Source organism: Myotis lucifugus, unplaced genomic scaffold (genome assembly GCF_000147115.1).
Source record: "Myotis lucifugus unplaced genomic scaffold, Myoluc2.0 scaffold_87, whole genome shotgun sequence".
Classification (NCBI taxonomy): domain Eukaryota; kingdom Metazoa; phylum Chordata; class Mammalia; order Chiroptera; family Vespertilionidae; genus Myotis; species Myotis lucifugus.
Window position 1 is genome coordinate 2172694 of NW_005871135.1, and position 20408 is coordinate 2193101.

Below are 20408 nucleotides of genomic sequence, written 5' to 3' on the forward strand. Positions count from 1 at the left end.
TAGTCACTGACCCCTGGTCTAGAGACTAGAGTTCTAGTCCCTGTTAAGGTACTCTCTATCCATGAACCCCTGAGCAAATGTTAAAGAAATTACTGTAATTCAGTAGCTCTGTGACCTTCAGAAAATCATCTACCCATTGTTGCCTAAGTTTCCTCTCTTAGGACAGAGCCTGGAAATCATCCATACAGGAGAACTTTGAGAGTGAATGACAAGATTGTTGCTAATTATGCTATGGCCATAGCCGGGGCTGCCCTAGTGAATCAGTACTGATGGTCATCCCAATGACAATGCCCATGCACTTGACCACATCAGTCAGGGGGTACTGTTAAGGTCCATGGGGGTGAAGCCAGGGATTGTATCTGCCCATCAACTCTCAGAACACTGGGCTGCAGTGCTGTTGTCTTCGGAACCTGCCACCCAGCCCACCCTCAGGCTGTACCTTGATTGCTCCAGTTGATATCTGGATCTCATGGAGCCTCCTCATGGTGCCGTCACGGTCCACAAAGTAGGACGATGCAAGCTGGTGCAGAGCTTCAACACTTTGAGTGGCATTCCCTGACTTCCTGTCGAGGCGACTTTTGTCCATGTACATGGTCAAGGCCTCCTCCCCTGCACAGAAAGGAAAGAAGCTCAGGCAGCCCTTCTAGCCTCAGGGTGGGAGGGACAGCTCCAGACCGTGGAGGCTGAAAAGACCCTCAAGCCTCCCACTGATTTCGCCCAAATTTCCTTCTGCCAATGAAAATCAGAGCACAATGAAAGAGAAATAGACCGCAGGTGCTTTGAGCACTAAGCCCCACTGAGACAAAGATCACAGAAAAGTTCTTAGTCATCAAGTCCAACTCCTACTAATCCACTTTGTATTTCTCACCAGCAGCATCTCACGACTCACCTCCTCTCTCTGAGGTTCAGTCTCTTCTGTAAATTGATGAATTTGCCATAGATGGCCCCTTCCCATTCCTTTCTCCTCCTTCTGTTTCCTCCTCATCATCCAGTTCCTCCTTTTCCTTTTCCTTTTCTCATCTCTCCCCTCACCTCTTCCCTCCTTCCCTTTCTCTCCTTCTCTTTCTGCTACCCCTTCCTAGATGGACAGATGGATGGATGGATGGAATAGTGGAAAGCCATAGAGATAGATAGATGGTAGATAGACAAATAGATAGATAGATATAGTTGAGAGAAAGAGATAGAAAAAAATGTGCTTGTTACAGAAAAAATCTAAACTGTGAGCTCTGTGAAGTCAGACACTGTCTATATTAGCCACTTCTTTATCCCTTGTACAAAGCCCAGTACTCAGCATATAGTAGATAGTAGTAAATAATTAATCTTTTTTTTCCTTAACTACCTACATATACCAGGCACTGTATTTCTCAGGGTGCAATGGAGAAGAGGTTATATCCCAGTAAGAAGGTTCACCAACACCAAAATTCCTCTCTGGGTTTCCCATGCCTCCACTTGAGTTAAGTTCAGAATAAGACACTCCTGTCTGCAGTTTCCCATGAAGCCCTCACTGGTTATCAAAGAGGACATGATCTTGCATCCTTTGAACAGCATAGCGGCCTGAAGAGGTTTGGCTTAAAAATGACTTTAGACGCAATCAGACTTAGAGTTCAGGGTGGTGGGTGGTGGGTGGCGGCCTGGGGGAACAAAGACTCAATGCTTCTCCTGGTCAGAAGAAGAGCCGATGCTCCATTATCATCTGAAGGATAAATGGATGGGTAGATGGATGGATGGGTGGATAGATGATTGACTGAGTAGATGAAGAGATAGATGGGTGGAAAGGTAAATGATTAAATTAAACGAATACGTTAGAAGGTAGAGGCAAGCGGCAGAGGAAATAAGTCTTCCAAGGGTCAGCTCAGGCTCTAAGGGCCTGTGAGAGAGGAGGTGAAATCAGCCGGGTCCCTCTGGACTGAGGACTGGCAGCAGCAAACTTTAGATCAGGAGGGGTTAATGGGCTTCTCGCTACATTATTAAGACTTAATTTCTTGTTTATTAAGAGAATGTTCTGTTTAGAGTTGCTTTCCCATTAGGGCATTCCTGCAAATTGCCTCTTCACCTCACAGAGGCCTTTCCTAGGCATCTGTCCGCGGGGAGCCCTGCCTCTCTCTCTGCAGCCAGACTTGTCGAGGGGAAAAAAGTGGACTCAGCCACTCTGGGGGGTGTGGTGGTGTGGGGGAGAGGCTGAGGTGGGAGCTGAGCACCTGGCCTTCTCAGTCAATAGGGGCTACAACTTCCAGATGGAGGGTGGGGGTCTGAACTCTACTAGTAGCCTCTGGGTACCCCTCATCCTTCCCTGCAGAACCCCTGTGACTTTATTCTCAGCCTTCCTCTTAGCCAAGGGGAGATATCCCACAATGCAGGGTGGGAAATGAGTAGACACACAAACATACACACAAGTACAAAAACATGAACCCTGGCACATAAAAAAACATTCATGCAATGTACACACATGTGCATGTGCAAGCTCACATATACCCATATGTGAACATTGCATCCACAAGCACAAGTCCAATGAGTGAGCCTGTGTGCACTGAGTGTGCAGGGAGGTCCACACACGGGCTGACTTATATCCAAGCGCAGGTAGGCATGTGCACACACCTGTCTATGCATGCTGCAAGCTTATCATGCACATCACACAGACACACCCAGGCTCCAGGGGGCTTCCTTTGGGCCAAAATGTGATCTTTTGAGGAACGAAGGGAAACCGGTATTCCTGTGAGTCACCCTCCACCCCCAAAGCTTCCCTTCACCACCCTCCATAAGAAAATCACTCATGCCAAGCATTTTAGGAGTTGAATAGATCTCAGCAAAAAATTGAGGATCCCATGGATTTGTCTTAGTTGTCAGCCCTCCCACCGCCCTCCCCGTCTTTTTTTTTTTTTTCCGCCTTCGCATCTTCTTTCTCACTCCCTTTCTTCCACTTCCTCTCCCTCAGAGCCATACAAATGCATTTCCTTGTCCCACGTGTGACAGTTTACGGACTGCAGTTGTTGTCTGAGTTTGCCCTTAGGAACTCACCTGACACCTCAAACAGCTTATCAAAGCATTTCTCCTAAACGGATACAGAGTTCTCCTTAGGAAAAATTACAGTGAATAAAATTTTCTACAACTCCTATAGTTAGACAGGAAAACTCACATCCGGACAGAAAAATGATTTGTTCAGTGTCTCCCATTCATCTAGTGAGCGGTTCCTTAACCCACTAAATGATAAGTATAATATCAACAATCACTATCCCAACAACAATAGCAACACTTTGTTAGGTGCAAAACACTGCACTGAGCACTTCGGATGGATCATTTTATTTAATCCTCACAATCTAAATGAAGGAAGTATTACAGTTATCTCTATTCATACAAGGGGAAGACACGGCATTCAGGAAGAGTAACTTGCCAAGGGGACACAGACCTGGTGAGGAGCAGGCGGCAGGATGGGAACCCAGGCTATCAAACCCCAGAGCCCACCACCTCCCTCTACTCCCTCTGCATGAGGAGGCCCTTAAGAGATATTCTGCCATGAATGAATGAATAAAATGATGGTGTGAGAAGGACCTCACAGGATTCCTGGTGCCTTGTGTTCAATCAACAGTCAATCTTTCCCTTCCCCCTGCCCACTCCTCCACGTGGAGGGAACATCTAGGGCCCGCTGTCCAACACCAAAACTCACTCCAAAGCTTTGCATATTTTAAAATGTTGTGCTGTGGAAACAGGAGAGGAGCAGGCTCTGTGAATAATTCACCACCTCGCCTTGGAAAATTAAAAATATATTTCACCGCAAAAGAAAGGTCTGTCATTTGGGGTTTCCAGAGACTCAGACAGAACACAGCCTCTAATGGAAGACCTGAATTGGTGGCAACAATTTTATTTTTCAGGTAAAATGGGAAGTAGGAGAAGTTTTTAAAAAAAGGGCTACAGGTTAATGCAACACTCAATGTAGAAGTGATTTTCACTTTACAAGAGAATAGAATTTATACTCCATGATTTAACATTCATAGTCTGACTTCACCTGATCCCTGACTAGCAACAAGCAACAAATCCATGCTGCTTGGCTGTTTTGGGGAGTGGGTGGGTTGGTGGATGAATTACCAATGCATGACTGGTGTTGGGTCAAAAACTAGTGCAGGCTTTGTGGACTGAAAGCCCTAAATTAAAAGCTAAGGGTTAACTTTTCTGTTTTTGTTTAAATATATTGAATTTGAAAAAAAAAAAACAGAAAAGAAACTTAGCTTTGTCACATACTAGCCAGACTCTTTTAAGTCTTAGCCTCTTTATCTGTAAAATGCAGATAATCTGACTTAACGTGCAGTTTTGAAGGATGAAAGACAATATACAATGTGTGGTATGAGTATGTACTCAATATTAGTAGCTATTACTGTAAGAATGAATGAATTTGCCAAACCAATCCACGTTCCTCACATCATCAACTTCCTAATCTGATCTTCCTCAAAATGCAACTGCCTATTCAGCCTAGAAAGCTTCCTTCTTTCCCTCTACCTGGTCAGCTCCTGTCCACCTGACAGCCACTGCCTCCCTGCGTGTGTACGAACCACGGCGGCCCATGGTGCTCACCCCTCCTCTGAAGGAGAAGACATCTAGTATCTTGTGTAGCTGCCATAAGCCCTATCCAAAGGCCACTCAGCACCGCTGAGGAGGTGGCATGGTGACTTACCACCAAAGGGTTTTCTCAAACTTCAGTGGACCCAGTCACTGTGGCAGAAGAAAACTGATGACCGAGGGATGTCAGTTTATAACATAAAATGATGCATGCAGCCAAGACCCATGAGCATCTAACTGCAGTCGTCTCTACCGTCCCCCCTTTTTTGCATTTCTTTGCTGCCTTTTATCCTCCCCTCTTCTCCTTACCCCCTAAAGACTGATTGGACTTGGGAGGGATGGGCAAGGCTGAGCAGGGTGGAGCTAATCAGCCTTCCTAGTAACCTACTCCAAGAAGATATGATACCCCCTTGGTAAAATTCGAACCTCAAACTATCAGTCCCTCAAGCAGACTTAAATTAACAAAGGCAATTCTCCAAACAACACCTGCATTTTAATTATTTCCCCAGATCAGACTACCTCGCAAAAGGAACGAATACAATGACCAAATTCAGCATTCCCAACAACAAACTGAGCTAATTCCAAGGCGAAGCCACGCTTCCACAGAAGTTAGTCAACTGTCAAGGTAGATGGCCCCAGACAACAGAATCAACTGCTCTGAGAGGACCACGAGAACCCAGGCCACCTGGCTTCTGTGGCGATATCCGCTTTGGAGAGATGGGCCATGGCAGAGATGTCAGTTCAGCTTTGATCCCAGGGCATCCCGCCCTCCCCTCCATCCCAGACCCAAAGTCATGATGAGGCTCTGGCCCCGTGGCTGCTGACCTACCTCCCAAGGTGGCAGAGATGAGGAGGTGGGTGCCGTACTTTTTGATGATGGTGTCGATGAACTGCTGAGTGGTGGGCCTCCTGCCCAGCAGGCGGATGCTCCTCTGAAACTCCGGCATGAGGGGCAGTGGGTGACGGACCAGGTCTCTCCTCTCGATGGCTGTGTTCCTCACCTTCCAACGGGCAAACTCCCTGGGCAGGAGAGATGAGTGAGACTCTGCAACTTACCACCTCTACCGCAAGCCAAAGTCTACCCACCATCCAGACACCCCTCTTATGGGAGAGAGTGACTACAATTGTTCTTCATATTTGTCAAGTGATACTTAGAGCCGGAGCTCTCAATCCTCTTCAGCCAACAAATATTTATTGCACACACTTCTCATTCCTGGGAGACTTTGGTGAAGCAGAGAGACACAGGCGTATTCTCACGTAGCTTACAGAGCAGCAGGGATATAAACGTATCACTGTTGTCTCCATGCTTATCCATCTCTCTCACTAGACTGTGAATGATACCACAGAAATGGGAAAGTCCTAGGTACATGGTGCATGTTACATGGTAGGACTCATGAGAATGCTAACTGGATGAATAAACCAACAAATGAATGGACGAAAGGGAAGAAGGGCGGCACAGGGGGAGGCAGGCTATGTAACAATGGACAAGATCTACGGCACCAAGCAAACTGAGACCTGTTCTAAGACACTTACAAAATCAAATAAGCACAGAGCTCAATTTAATTAAAAAATTTAACATGAATTCATTGAGCAACTATAATCTGGGAGAAATTAAGCTGGGTTCTGAAGCCTGGGGGCTGGGGGGTGGGGTTCGGTCTTTCCCTTCACTAATAATAAGATGGATCAAGACCAGAGAACGCTGAACGTGGGAGTCCAACTCTGCAGGCTCTCACTCCTCCTCTTGTAAACTGTGATGCGATCTTGAACAGAGCATGCCACTTCTCTGGACCTACCTTTCTCATCTATAAAATCCAACTAAGAGTATCTCTCTCCTGTGAAGCACAGGTTCCATGAAGCTTAGGGTGTGAAAATGCCTCTGGAAACTGCCAGGCACTAATTCAGTGTGAAACATTGCTTCATAGCATTATTCCCTCACAAATTCCAGACACCGAAATCATTAAAGGTTCCCGGATGATGGACAAGGAGCATGCACACTGAATCCCAGTAGGAACTTAAGGGGCCTTGGTTCAGGTGCCCTTTGCTTTAGTAATGACCTCCATTCTTACCAAAGACGAAGTTACCCAGGAATAATCAGCTCTCCAACCTGCCTGAGTTACAAGCTCTAGGTCCCTTGAGAAAAACAGACCAGCCAAGAGGAGTGTCAGGTCAGCATAGATAAACGATGGGAACCGGAGTTTAATGAAAAGGTCTCTCTCTCCTGCCACAGGATGGGAGAGACAAATGAAGGACGAGGCACGGAGCAAGAAGAGGCAGAAGAGTGTGGGAATCCTGACAGGCCTGCCCAGGTAATTCAGGGGTGGCGTCTGATCCCTGACGCAGAGGAGACTGGGTCTGAAGAAAGCTTTCACATCGGAATAGGTTTCCAAGCCTCAGAGCTACCGTCTATGTCTGCTTAAGGAATCTCTGTCCACAATTCATAGCATAGTTCAAATTCTAAATGAAGTGAGCTCAGTATCGTAGACATGGGTACTTATTAAGTCAATCCGCTGCACTCAATGAACCCTTGCAGGGCACAAAGGAACATGTCTACAAAAGGTGGATGGGCATGTCACAGTCCCATGGCCTGAAGAAGTTCACAGTCTGTCAGGGAAGAGAAATTTCCAATTTATTGCAAATCAAGGACTACAGAATTCAGAAGAAGGAACACAGGCGTCTCAGGTCTCCTGGGGGTGCTCCAGAGAGGAGGTCACACCTAAACTATTGTTTTGAAGTTCCCACGGGACTGAGACAAACGGAAATGCTGTTAACACAAGGAAACACACACAGCTAAGCACGTGGAGGAAAGGGCAGGAGCACAGTGAGTGAGAGGGGGATACATAACGCATATGGGAAGGGCTGAACAAGACAGGAGATGCAGGAAGAAGGGGTGAAGATGTTGACAAGATGGGGCAAGAGGGGTGACCAGATATGGGGAAAGGTAGGGGATGTGAGAGCTAGTGGAGAGGTGTGGTAGGTGGCTTGGACATGAATCCCAATGACCCTAGGCCCCTGGTGTTCACACTCCATGTAATCTCTTCTCAATGAGCGTGGGCACAAGTGGACTAGCAACTTGCTTCCAAAGAACAGAACAGGAAGGGGAGTGAATGTTACTCTCACAATTAGGTTACACAATATGGCCACTTCTCTCTATATATATCTCTCTCTCTATAATTCTAATTTTTAATGAGAATCATCAGATATTTCTGAAGAAAATATTCTTTCCTCATCAGATTATCCCTGAAATTTATCCCTGAAATTTATTAAATTATATACATTAGCTATGGAATTACATATATATATAGATAGATAGATAGATAGATAGATAGATAGATAGATGTATATATAGATGTATATATATATGTATAGAAACTATTACATAGACATATACTAGATATATTATCATTATAATACTATATCACTTTTATTATAACTTATGATCCTGGGTTACTTTTTTTTATGTGACTATGTCTACATTCCTCAAAACTAACACACAGAGAGGTTATGCAACATGACAAAAGTCACAGACTCTACCAGTTAGTGGAAGAGCTGAAAGTAGGAAACCGGTATCCAGATTCATAAATCACCCTTTCAATGTAGACACTGTAAGGTAGATATGAAAACCACAGTAGAAGCAGGACTGGCCCAAAGGAATCTGCCACCTACCACTAAAGCACAAGCCCGCGACTCAATCCCGTTTGGCTTTTTTTAACAGCCTCCATCGTCTTCCCAATATGCACAGCTCCACGCCAGGGCCTGCCCTCTGTGTTGCTTCCTTGAAAACTAGGAAGGAAGCTGAGGCTGGGTTCCCACTCCTCCCTGGCAGGTGATGCCAGGCCTAAGGGGGGCAGGGGAGAGCGGTGGCCTGCTGAGCAGGGCCAGGCTCTTGGGAGGGGCCCAGTCGCTGGGCGCCTTGTTATGAATGCTGGCTCTGTGCCAGGCTCTCCATGCTCAACATCACCAATGGAGCTCTGAGCCTAAGGAACCCATCTTCCTGGAAAAGGGGGATGACTAGGAGAGCCACGTGACAGCGGTGTGCTACTGGCAATGGTCATTTTAGTCACACAGCGATCGGACAGGAGGGTCCCTGACCCAGTCGGGAGGAGGGGCTGGGGTGGAAGCAGACCTGTCCAAGAATTCTCTGTACAAGTTGAATCTTAAAGGGCATGTAGGGTTTGGGCAAGGATAGTGAAAGGATGGTTTAGGAAGAATGAGATCTATGTGCAAAAATGGAGGAGAATGAGAGAAGGTAAGACAGTTGGAGAGAGAGGGATGCATGTGTGTGCAGCATTCGTGGGTGTGTGCAGCATTCGTGTGTGTGTGTGTGTGTGTGTGTGTGTGTGTGTGTGTGTGTGTTTGTGTATGCATGGATGTATAAATGATAAGAGGTAGAGACAGACAAGATGTCAGGGACCACATGACAAAGCGCCTTGTATGCCAAACTTTGTTATTAGACTTCTGTCTGTAAACTGTTCTTACTGGCCAACAATCCAGACTAACACCTTTCAGAGAATAAGTTCATGTGACATCATAGGGATGTTGGAGCAAAGAGTTGTAGTCACAGGATTCTACTACTGTGTACTCTTCACCAAAATGCACACAGGTGAAGGGCTTTATGGGACCAGAGCCATTCAGAAGTAAAATTAAACAACACTAGAGTTGAAACGATGGATTTAGGTTTTCAAAATCTGAGTACCTACTATTTTCTCAGATCAGAGGATAGAGCAGTACACAAATTAAAGTCCTGCTATCAAGGATCATGCATGCAGGTGAGGGTGGACAGCTAACAAAGGGACAAATGTATAATGTGTCAGAGGGACATACATGATATGAAGACAAAAATCAGAGGAAGGAGATTAGGATGTCCAGGGGTGGGTGAAGGTGAGGTTTTATATAGATGGTTGGAAAAGCCTTCCTGATTTGATGACATTTCAGGAGAGACTTGGTGGAAATGAAGAGACCATGGAGTTACTCAGCAGAAGAGTGATCTAGGAAGAAAAAAAGCAGGTGCAAAGATCCTGAGGTAGAAATGTGTTCGCTAGGTTTAGGGAGCACTGAGCAGGCAGGTCTAGATGAGTAGATAAGTCAAGATAAGAAGAAAGAAACAGTTATAGGAAAAAACCCCCTCAAAATATGGAATTAAAAGATCTCAAAAAGATAAGTTAGATTTGATAAAGATTTTTTTATTTTTAAATTCTAAGTAATATAGAAAGTCAATAGAAAGTTTTGAACAATGAGCCAATCACACTTATGTTTGAAAAGAGGAGCAGGCAATCTTGTTTTCTGTAAAGGGCCATTATAGTAAATATTTTGGTTTTGCTACCATAAACAATACATACATAAGTGAGCATGGCTGTGTTCCAATAAAACTTTATTTACCAAGCAGATGGCAGGCCGGATTTGGCCCAGAGGGAGTATGACCCCTGTTCTAAAAGCATCACTGACGCCTTTCATAGAAGTCATCAAATTTAACTCACTCAACCCACAAATGGGGAAACTGAATTTCAAAGACATTAAGTTATTTGCCCAAGATCACACAACAATGACTGGCAGGGCTGAAATCAGACCTTAGCTCAACACTCCAACTATAGTGCCCTTTCCATTGCAATGTTCCACCTTAAAACACACACACACACACACACACACACACACACACACACGTAAAAAATAAAAGAGAGTGAGAAAGCCTTGCTCGTCATCTTGCCTAACTGCTCTGCTGGCCCAGGAACAATGTCATGTAAGTTCTCAGGGAACTGAGCACAATGGAACACGTATCCTTCCTTCTGTGCCCACAGCGCAAGTCAATTCCCCTTGGAGGGGAAGGAGCACTCACAAAGGCATAGGATCTGTGGACTCATGCCCAATTAGGCCTCCCAGCAGGACAGGCATACAATTAGACTGAGATTAAAAAGGGATGCTGGATGGGGGGCAGGGGGTAGCTGCAGCAAGGCCCATCCCAGTGAGGGAGTGGAAGCCGGAGGCCCCTGATGACAGAGGCAGAGGATGGATGGAGACTGGGGTCAGGGTGGCAGGACTTCAGATAAGGCTGGAGAGAAGATGGTCAGTCCAACGCTTAGCATCGCCTGGGTAGGAAAGCTCACTCATCCTCTTTACTAACGCTCTGTTCTCCTGTGTGCGTGTGTGTGCATCCCCCCCGCCACACACACACAGATGCACACACACCCATTCAATGACACACTGAGCATGAGGTGGCACTGAAGGGGAAAAGATGGTAAGACAGACAGGAGAACTGGGAACTGGCTCTGTGGCCTAGAGAAATAAGCTGATGTACTAGATGGGCTTCAGCTCTGTATCTCTTAGCTTGGGCTCTGGAGGGAGAAATCTTGGGTTAAAACCTGACTCTGCCACTGATTAGCTGTGAGATAGAGCAGCGGTCACCAACCTTTCGGACCTCAGGGACCACCAGTGGTCTGCGGACCACCAGTTGGCGAGCGCTGAGAGAGAGGACAAGTTTGCTTACAGTCTGTGAAATGTGATGTGATCCAGGGGATGCATGTCTACCCTAGAGGGATGGGTTTAGAATTGTATTCATTCATGAAGCACAGTCAGTACCTAGAACATAATAAGGCCTCAATAACACTCTAGCATTAAAGGCATTATCAATATTCTAGCTGTCACTATGCTTATAGGAGAGGCCACAATGGGAAGTTGGGTGACAGTGGATGGATGGTGGGATGAAAGAGAGGGGGAAACAACCGTGATCTTTCAAATGTCACCAATAGGCAGACCTTCTGGGATAGGTGGGGTTTGAACCTTGTGATGTACGGTACAAGTACTGAGTCTGAATTGAAGGAATGCACCAATAGTTTATAAGCTCCCTCCCAGCCTGTTTCCTCCTATATGCCATGCAGACCAACAACATGCATCTCCACGCAGTGTGCTGAGTTAAATAAAATAATGGTTGGAAAACTTCTTGGTAAATTGCAACAGGGTACACACAATTGTAAGCTGCTGTTGGTATTGTTTTATTATTTGCATAGGGCACATGTATAATAATGCTTCTATTGCTTAGATTTTCCTTTTGTGTTTCCTGCTGAAAAATGGGGGGGTGACAATTTCTACTTTTTGGGGCCTTGAGAGAGCACCCCCAGGGTGAGTGCTGGAGAATGTGAGTTTCCTCCAGAACAGAGGCTACTAAAGATGAGGGAAGAAGTGAGGGGCAGCTCTCCTCTTCTTGACAGAGCATGTTTTGCAGCTTGATTTTTAATTAAATCTGATCTCATAATGGAAATAATTGGAGGTGATTTCCAAAAACACATTCCATATAAACTCAAAGTACAGAAAATGAAAAAAATAAAGAGAAAAATGAAATAAATTTTGGGTTAAGATGAACATGCAAATTCAGTCTATGGAGTCCTGTACACTTGATCAAAATGGACTACAAGTGTCTCTGAGCTTCCCTGCAGCCAAAGGGAAAAGAGAATTCCACCCAAAAGAGCCACACAGTCAAGGTTTCCTTAAACCAGCGGCCGCCAACCTTTTGGACCTCATGGACCAACAGTGGGCCGCGGACCACCGGTTGGCGACCACTGGTCTAGAAGATGACTGAGCAGTTGCTCAAAGTTGCTGTAGAAACACAGATGTTCTGGATATTACGTTAGGACACAACAGTCTTCCATAATTTCAAATAAAGAAGTGGATGTAGTGGATGCTGGTAGGTGGTGTCTTCAACAATACCCCATTGTTTATTTGATGGGCTCACTATAGCCTTATGCATATGCCAAAGCAACCATACAGTAGAGCAATTCCATGAGAGTCAAATGTATTACAGTCTAAATATGTAGCTCTCTAGTGGTCTGATTTAATCCAAGGGTACATTTTAGAGCAGTTTATAGACACTGTGGTCCCCATAAATGTTTATTGAAAGCATGACTGATTACGGTTATAGGATGTTTGCATTGTTTACTCCTGGCGGCTTATCCCATTGGTTGTGTTAACAAATCATTTGGAAGTAGAATAAAAACAAGCCTCTGAACAATGAGTGCTGGGGGTGAGGACCCTAGGACCACTTCAGTTATTGTGAACAGCAAATTATCCCCAGAGATGAACAAGGGCAGGAGAGAGAGAGAGAGACAGAGAGAGACAGAGACAGAGACACAGAGACACTTGGGGAAAGGTGAACCCAAGGGCACATGTGAAGTGGAAATGATGCATCTTAACAAGTAGGGAGTCCGCAACAACATGCTACCTGCCTGGGACACATCTCCTGCCTGCTCCATGCCCCAGAACTCAAGTGGGAACCAGGTGGATCTCTGGGACATGTTGGCCCCAGAGGGATGAGGAGACATGCATATGAATAGTTTTATGTTAATTAAAAAACATTGGCTTAACAACCCTTGCTTACAATATGCATATAAGCCTTCCCATTGCCTAAAGTGTGCTCACTTCAGTAACAGCACTTTGAGCCACACTAACCCCAGCAGCCACTCTGAAGGCGCTGGGAGAATAAAGGTCCGAGAAGTGGGGGAAGCTCATCCAAGGAAAGCTCCTGGAAGGAGCTCCCTGCTTCTCATTGAGCAGAGACTTGAGAGGGAACAGTAGAAACTCAACAAGCACACTCGGAGCTACCCAACTCTCCTACGAATGGACCATTTTCAGAAGAGCAAAGGGGATTCTCCATGCAGCACCATTACTGAGGACAGGAGCCACTATGGGGGTCATGGGGATTCATCCAGGAAAGCAGCTTGCTTGCTTTTCCTCGGAGGGGCTGGAGTCTCCTGAGAGGCCCCCAGTCAGCTGAGCTGCCTCCCTGCCCCGCATACAGAATCCAGCCAGATGGAAGAGCTTCAGAGTCATCATCCAAGGAGATTGCAGCCATTTCACAAACGAGGAAACTGAGGCCCAGAGAGAAAGGGACTTGCCCAAGGCCACAGCACCATCAGGGATAAGAGGGCCTGGGCTCTGGGTTCCTGGTCTCAGATCCAGTGTTCTCCATCCCCATCCACTGTCCTATCCCCTCACCTTGATTTTGTGGGGTCTGTAGTACTCAGTCCTTTACAGAGTTCTGTCATCACATACACCATCTTCCTGACAACCTGGAAGATGGGGTGAAGGTACTGCTATCCCCATCGGAAGTGGAGGAAACTGAGGCCCAGGCCCAAGAAGGCCACATGGCAAACCCATGCCAATGATGGGACAGAAACTCAGATTCAAGGATCCCTGCTTCCTCCTGCTCCCTCCTCCTCCTCTGGCCACTGGAGACACAGGTCACCATCCCTAGAGGGCAGTGTTGCCAGGAGCCCCTCCTGTGCTCTGCAGGAGAAGGTGATCTACACGATATCGAAGAAAAGCAAATGCTCGTTCACTGAGCATCTGAAAAGGAGACACACAACAGGTCCTTTCCCAGAGACCTGGCACTGTGGGAGGAGCTAAGCCTGAAGTCAGAAAGGCCTGACTTTGAATCCCAGCAGAAAGCCACTCATGAGCTGAGTGACCCTTGCACACTGCTCAGCGTCTCTGAGCTTCCTATCTGTGCAACAGGAATCCCATCTTACCTGGCAGGGTTGCTGGAAGGAGTGAGCATAATGAATGCAATTAATCCGGCAGTAGTAGCTACTCAGTAAATGTTCACTATTTCCCCTTGGCAAGGCATTCTAAAATGGGAGTTTGTAGCATAACACATAACTTTTAATGGATCTTTTAAATAATCTTAATATGCCCATGGGCTCCAGGGATTACACAAACTGCATATAAATAAAATATTTAAAATTCTGTTTACTCGATCTGTCTCTCTGCTTATTTCCAAAGCATCTATTGTGAAAGCATGACTCATAACTAAATATAGATTAATAAAAGTTTGGAGCAGCAATTATTTTCCAATTATCATAAATCCCATTAAACACTGCAATTATACGAATTCTCTCTTTCAGATCACAAATTCTGAGAGCTCCGAGGGACCACAGAGAAGGTCTTCATGCTGCCTTCCATCTTCGGATGGAAACACAGAGACCCTGAGAGGGGAAATGACTTTCCGGGGACACACAGCTGTGAGGGACAGAGCTGGTTTAAAACCGAGCTCATGCCCTAGCCGGTTTGCTCAGTGGATAGAGCAGTCAGTGATGGCGAACCTTTTGAGCTCAGCGTGTCATCATTTTGAAAAATCCTAACTTAACTCTGGTGTCGTGTCACATATAGAAATTTTTTGATATCTGCAACCATAGTAAAACAAAGACTTATATTTTTGATACTTATTTTATATATTTAAATGCCATTTAACAAAGAAAAATCAAGCAAAAAAATGAGTTCGCGTGTCACCTCTGACACGCGTGTCATAGGTTCGCCATCACTGGGATAGAGCGTCGGCCTGCGAACTGAAAGGTCCCAGGTTCGATTCCGGTCAAGGGCACATGCCCGGGTTGTGGGCTCAATCCCCAGTGGGGGACTTGCAGGAGGCAGCCAATCCATGATTCTCTCTCAGCATGGATGTTTCTATCTCTCTCTCCCTCTTCCTTCCTCTCTGAAATCAATAAAAAATATGTTTTAAAAATAAAAATAAATAAATAAAACCGAGCTCATGCCCACACAGACCTCTGCTCGCTTCCCGCTGCCACAGTGCATCTCTTAGGAGAAAAAATGAGCAGCTTCTTCCCCAGCAAGAACTACTCCACGGGGTGTGCTGCCATCTCGGAGTCTCCCCACACCCACAGTCCTACTTAGGCTCTTCTTTGGTTTCCCTCCGGAATTTATGATTTGATAGTTAAACAAGCTCCCCTGTTCCTGCTCTAAACTAGTGAAGAAATATCTTTTTCTTCAACGCATTCACTGGCCTTCTCGTCTTATGTCAAAAAGTTGGGATATGAAGCCATCCATTACCTAAATGCATCAAAATCCTCAAAAACGATTTAACTCAGGGGTCGGCAAACTGTAGCCCACGGACCAGGTTTGTCCCACTCTCTGTTGTGTAGATATGTTTTTATTGAGACACAGTCACTGCATTTGTTTACGTACTGCCCATGGATGCTTACACACTACAATGGCAGGAAAGGATCCTTGCAACGAAGACCACTGGACCCACAGAGTCTAAAATATTTACTCTCTGGCCCTTTACAGGAACAGTTTGCTGCCCCTCATTTATCCCATTGACCTAGTCAGTGAAATAATGTGTTTTAAGGGAATACCACGGATATGCCAGATCAAAGATTTATAGATTGAATTACTCAAAAAGTAGATCAGTAAATTCTGTGGGTTTTTTTTTTAACAAAAAGGCTCCCTTGTCTTAAAAATATTTGAAAACTACTGGACCAAAGCAAATTAGCAAACAAGGATATTTTCCCACACCACCTGCTTGGAGCACCTTTGAGCCTAAATAAAGTCACCCTTTAAAATATAAATTAGAAGGAACTGATTGAAAAAAATGCCAAGATCACAACACCTGAGTATGGAAATAAACCTGTTTCAAGTGGAATTTATGATTTGATGATTAAACATGGTAATTGGTTTAATGTATGCAATGATGAAAAAATACCATCTGGGGCGCCTAAGGCACTTTCAAAGGTCTTCGCCCAAACACCACAAGAAGAAGAAAGATAGCACCAACTTTCCATTACAACCCAATGCACACTGTGAGGCCATGAAAACATGGCTCTGACAGTCAGAATTAGGAGGTCTGGAGACACCAACAGAAAAGCAAAGCCCCACTCAAGAAAGCAAGTATTTCTGACTGCCAGAACGAATCAGAAGAGGGCAGGATGCCCTAGGACAAGCATGTCAAACTCAAAGGCTAACACGGGCCAAATAAATGAGGCCTGGGGCCCGCGGGCCACGAGTTTGACATGCTTGCCCTGGGAAGTAGGGGGACCCCTGTCTGAAGATATGGAAGTGGAGATCGAGTAACTGATCGGTGGAGATGCTTATTAAGGGGAATTCAGAGCCCACAGGGTGGTTGGAAATGTTCCTGTTGCTGTATTTACTGACTTGGAGAAACAACGAGTTTCAGGAAAGAGACCGTGTATGGAACATTAGTTACTGTCCTCTGTGCGCCCAGGTGAACTGGAAATGTTTCAGCGGGAGCTTGTCACTGTAACCACTGACAGGTATGTTAGTTTCACATGGGCACACCAGGTGACAGATGACAGTTATGGGAGAGAGTCCCTATGTTTCTGCTTTTAGCTCCGGTTAGTGGGATGATAGTCCAAAACACACTGAGAGGTCAGTCCCCCGGTCTACCTCATGGCTTCCCCCAGAATCTGAATTTCAATTCTATTCTTTCTCCTAAAGCACATAAAGATGGTTCCTTTCCACTGAGTGGTCCTTCGGGTCCTCCGTTTTGCTGTCCCCATAAACGACTAGCAAATGTCATTGTTCTTCGGCATAAGAACATTTCAATGGTCACATCCTATGAAAGCCACTGCAAGCTTCTGGTACTTTCCAGGGAGTACCAACCCCTCTCTCAAGCAGAGGCTTAGACATCTAACTCCACAGAGTCAGGCACAAATAATACCTATTTTCTAACATTGGACATGCTTGATGCTTCACATCCATATGCCTACGCATAAATTATACTGGCCCCTAATATGGGCCAGCTGCCTTGCATTAATACTCACAAGCACCCTGGGAGATGGTTATAATCATCTCCCTTGCACATATGAAGAAACTAGGGTTCAAGGACCCAGCCAGATATAACTGTATGACGCCATGGGCACATTAGATTTGACTTATGATGACTTTCAACCCAAGATTCTGTCTAGCAAACTCATTGCCTATTAGGAACCTCAAGTCCATGAATATATATGAACTGTTCTTAAACCACATCTTGCATTTTTGGCAATGTGCTGCCAATATTTTGGTCTCCTTAAAGGCTGACATCGGGTCCAGAGGAACAAGCTTTGAACTTCAAGCAAAGGCATCATAAATCCACCGTCTACTTCACCATGATACTCTGGACTACCTTAGACAAACATCCTCTTTGCATTTCACTTTTCCCATTTGTAAAATGGACAGCTGGACTGGCTTAGTGGACCTCAAGTGTTTATTTAGATCTGAAACATTTGGTTCATCAATGCATTCTTTCAAGTATGTATTTTTGTTTGTTTATTTTGGAGCATCTGTCTGTCTCTATTTTAGGTGCTTGGTGACAGAAGTGAACCATATAGACAAAGAATTTGCATTTTGCTGGAGAAAACACAAATAATAATAGTCCAATACATATTTTGCAAAGTGGGAAAAGTAGACATAAGTAGAACTTCCCTGGGAATGGGGAGGGACAAAGAACCCTGTCTCTCCCCTCACCACCTATGTTTCAGGCTACGGAGCCCGATTAGAGTCGGACTCTGTGTGTGCTTTGTGAAATGAGGTCCACAGGCCACCTGCATCAGACTTCGATGGAAATCCATGTTAAAATATAGAAACAAGAGCTCACTCCCCCCAGCAAGTCAGAGCTCTGTCTCTGCCTTTTGACCAAGGTGCTGAGGGACGCTTCTGCAGAGTAAAACTGAGAACCTCAGGACTGATGGGCCCCCGAGGTCTCCCCTGCTTTGCATTGTCTTCTCCTGCATCCCCTCGTAGTCATCTCCTTCCCAACGCACTGAGCCTCAGCTGGAAGTCACTTCTGCAGGGAACTTTCCCCAATGCCCCCAGCAAGCTCATGTCCCCCGAACCACTGAATGTACCTGGCAATGATATTCTTCTGTGATGTTTTTGTCATCCCCTCCACGGGGCAGGGACTATATCTAGTTTGCTCAGCTCTAGTACATTCCAGGAACATATAAAGTGCCCAATAAAGAATTCTTAAATAAATGCAGACAGCACGAGTGAGTTTATGCATAGATGTCTCCTTTCCAGCATTAAGAAACTCATGTTTCTAGGCACCACCCACAATCAGATCGTTTCCCTGCCAACACTCAGCCCCTGGAATCTGGCAAGTTACCTTAGGACTCTGTTTCCAAACTGCCCAAGCCTTCAGTGACTTCCTGTTTCTATTTATGACTGAACCCTGTTCCATGTGTAGATAAAGGTGGCAATTTAAGCCTCAGGAGTGAGAAGTTTTGGAATTAATCCTTAACACCCTAGTGCTTTCATTTTTCCCTTTTCTAATCAGTAGCACGTCTAATAAATCCAAAGATCTGCAGGATAGATTCTTATGGGATTAACTAAAACAAGGTTCTTAGCCAAGACACATGGAGGTGCAACTGCCACCCACCTGGTTCCCCGCTTCCACCTTGACAACCCTACAATTTTCCTCATTATTACAGCCAGAATTCTCTTCTCAGAGTAGGGCTTGGCTCATCACACCTCCTCCACCTTGTTGAGAAACCATCAATGAATCCCCGCTGTCTACACAATTCCTATCCAAGCTTCCCCATGACCAGAGTTGAACCTCAGATTGCCAGCTCCTTCCTCTATTACCACAGCCTTACTCCACTCAAACTGAATTGCTCTGTGGACCCACCTTCATCTTTTCCTTAGATTTTAATGAACTTCCAGAGACTAGCCCCTACCTGAAATATAGCCCAAAGCACGCAATTCTGAGTACAATGCCTTCCATGGCCCGTCCTGCTGGGACCCTCGGGCTTCATTTTAACACCTAATCTCCCCCTGGTCCCCGCAGGTACACAATGTGTTTGTTACTGTTTTATTGAGCTCCATTGAGTGTGCAAACCCACTCTGACCTCCAGGCTTTCCTACCTGTTGAAAAAACTCCCTGCTTCTGCTGGTTCACTGTTAGTCACCAATAGCACTTTGCACTTCCCCAATGAAAGTGTGCATTACCCTGCACTACAATTGCCTGTTTACTTCCTTCTGTTCCTGCTACATGATGCATTCTGCGTGAGAATAAAAGAGGTAACTTGTGCAGAGTGTTCTCAGCACCTCGCTGGAGGCCGGGCATAGAGTAGGTCTGAAATATCTGAGGAAAGAATGAACCTGTCACTGTCATGTTGGCTCCATGACTTCCCAGGTATTCGCTCAGTCCACCAACATTTGAGCACCTACTATGTTAAAGGCGGGCTTCTATAGGAAGTAGATACAGCAGTGACAAGGGCAAACTGTGGTCCTTGTCAAGCTTATAGTCCAGTAGGAGTGCCCGTCAATAAAGCAATGAATATGCCATGAAATGCCAGACAATGCTAGGTCTCATGGAAAAATAAAACAAGTAAGAGGACAGAAAATGAACAGGGGTAGAGAGGGTTCATTTTAAAATGGGGCAGTGGAAGCTTCTCCAAGGAGGAAAAATATGACTGCAGACCTGAATGAGGTAAAGGAGATTCAGATCTGTTCCAGGCAATGGGAAAAGCAACTTCAAAATGTCCAATGCTGTGAGTAAACACAGAGTAAGTGAAAAATGCCCAGAAGGTCCGTTTGGAGAGGTAGGGAGGGGTGGCAGGGGCGACCTGAAGTAGGTCCTGGTGAAGCCTGATGAGGACTCTGGATTCTGTATTTAGTGTAGTGAAAGCCACTGAGGAGCCTGGGAAGGGTGACAGAAGTTGAGTTATTTCAGATCCCTCTGGCTGCTTAGTGAGCAGAGCTGAAGGTGGGGATAGGACACGAGTAACAGGCGGGATGGCACCAGGTGGCCACTGCAGTGGTCCAGATGGAGGCTGACGGTGGCCAGGATGAGGGTGGCAGTAGTCAAGATGGCAATAATACTGCAGATGTATTTTATAAGTAAAACCTATAGGATTTGCTGGTCTGGGATATGGAAGCCAGAGAAGAGTCTTAAGTGCTTTAGGCTAGGGGTGCAAATACTAGGTCAATAGTGAGGCCATTAAATGAAAGTGGAAACATTGGTAGAGAAGCACATTAGAAAGGAGAAACCAAGAATTCAGAATTTGATATGACACAGTTAAGAAGGCTATTAAATAGTTGCGTATAGGAGTCTAGAGTTCAGGAGAGTGGTCTAGGCCGGG

The 20408-nt window shown here is 45.5% G+C and overlaps 1 protein-coding gene across 1 annotated transcript in view; it reads right to left on the reverse strand.

Annotated features, from left to right (window-relative positions):
* The window catches only part of BRINP1 (BMP/retinoic acid inducible neural specific 1), a 146879-nt gene that overhangs the window by 49998 nt on the left and 76473 nt on the right, over positions 1–20408 (reverse strand). The window contains exons 3-4 of the mRNA XM_006091086.3: positions 5378–5568; positions 440–609 (exon numbers count right to left, since the gene is read on the reverse strand). Coding sequence (XP_006091148.1) covers positions 440–609; positions 5378–5568 — 361 coding nt within the window. The remainder of the gene's footprint in view (positions 1–439; positions 610–5377; positions 5569–20408) is intronic.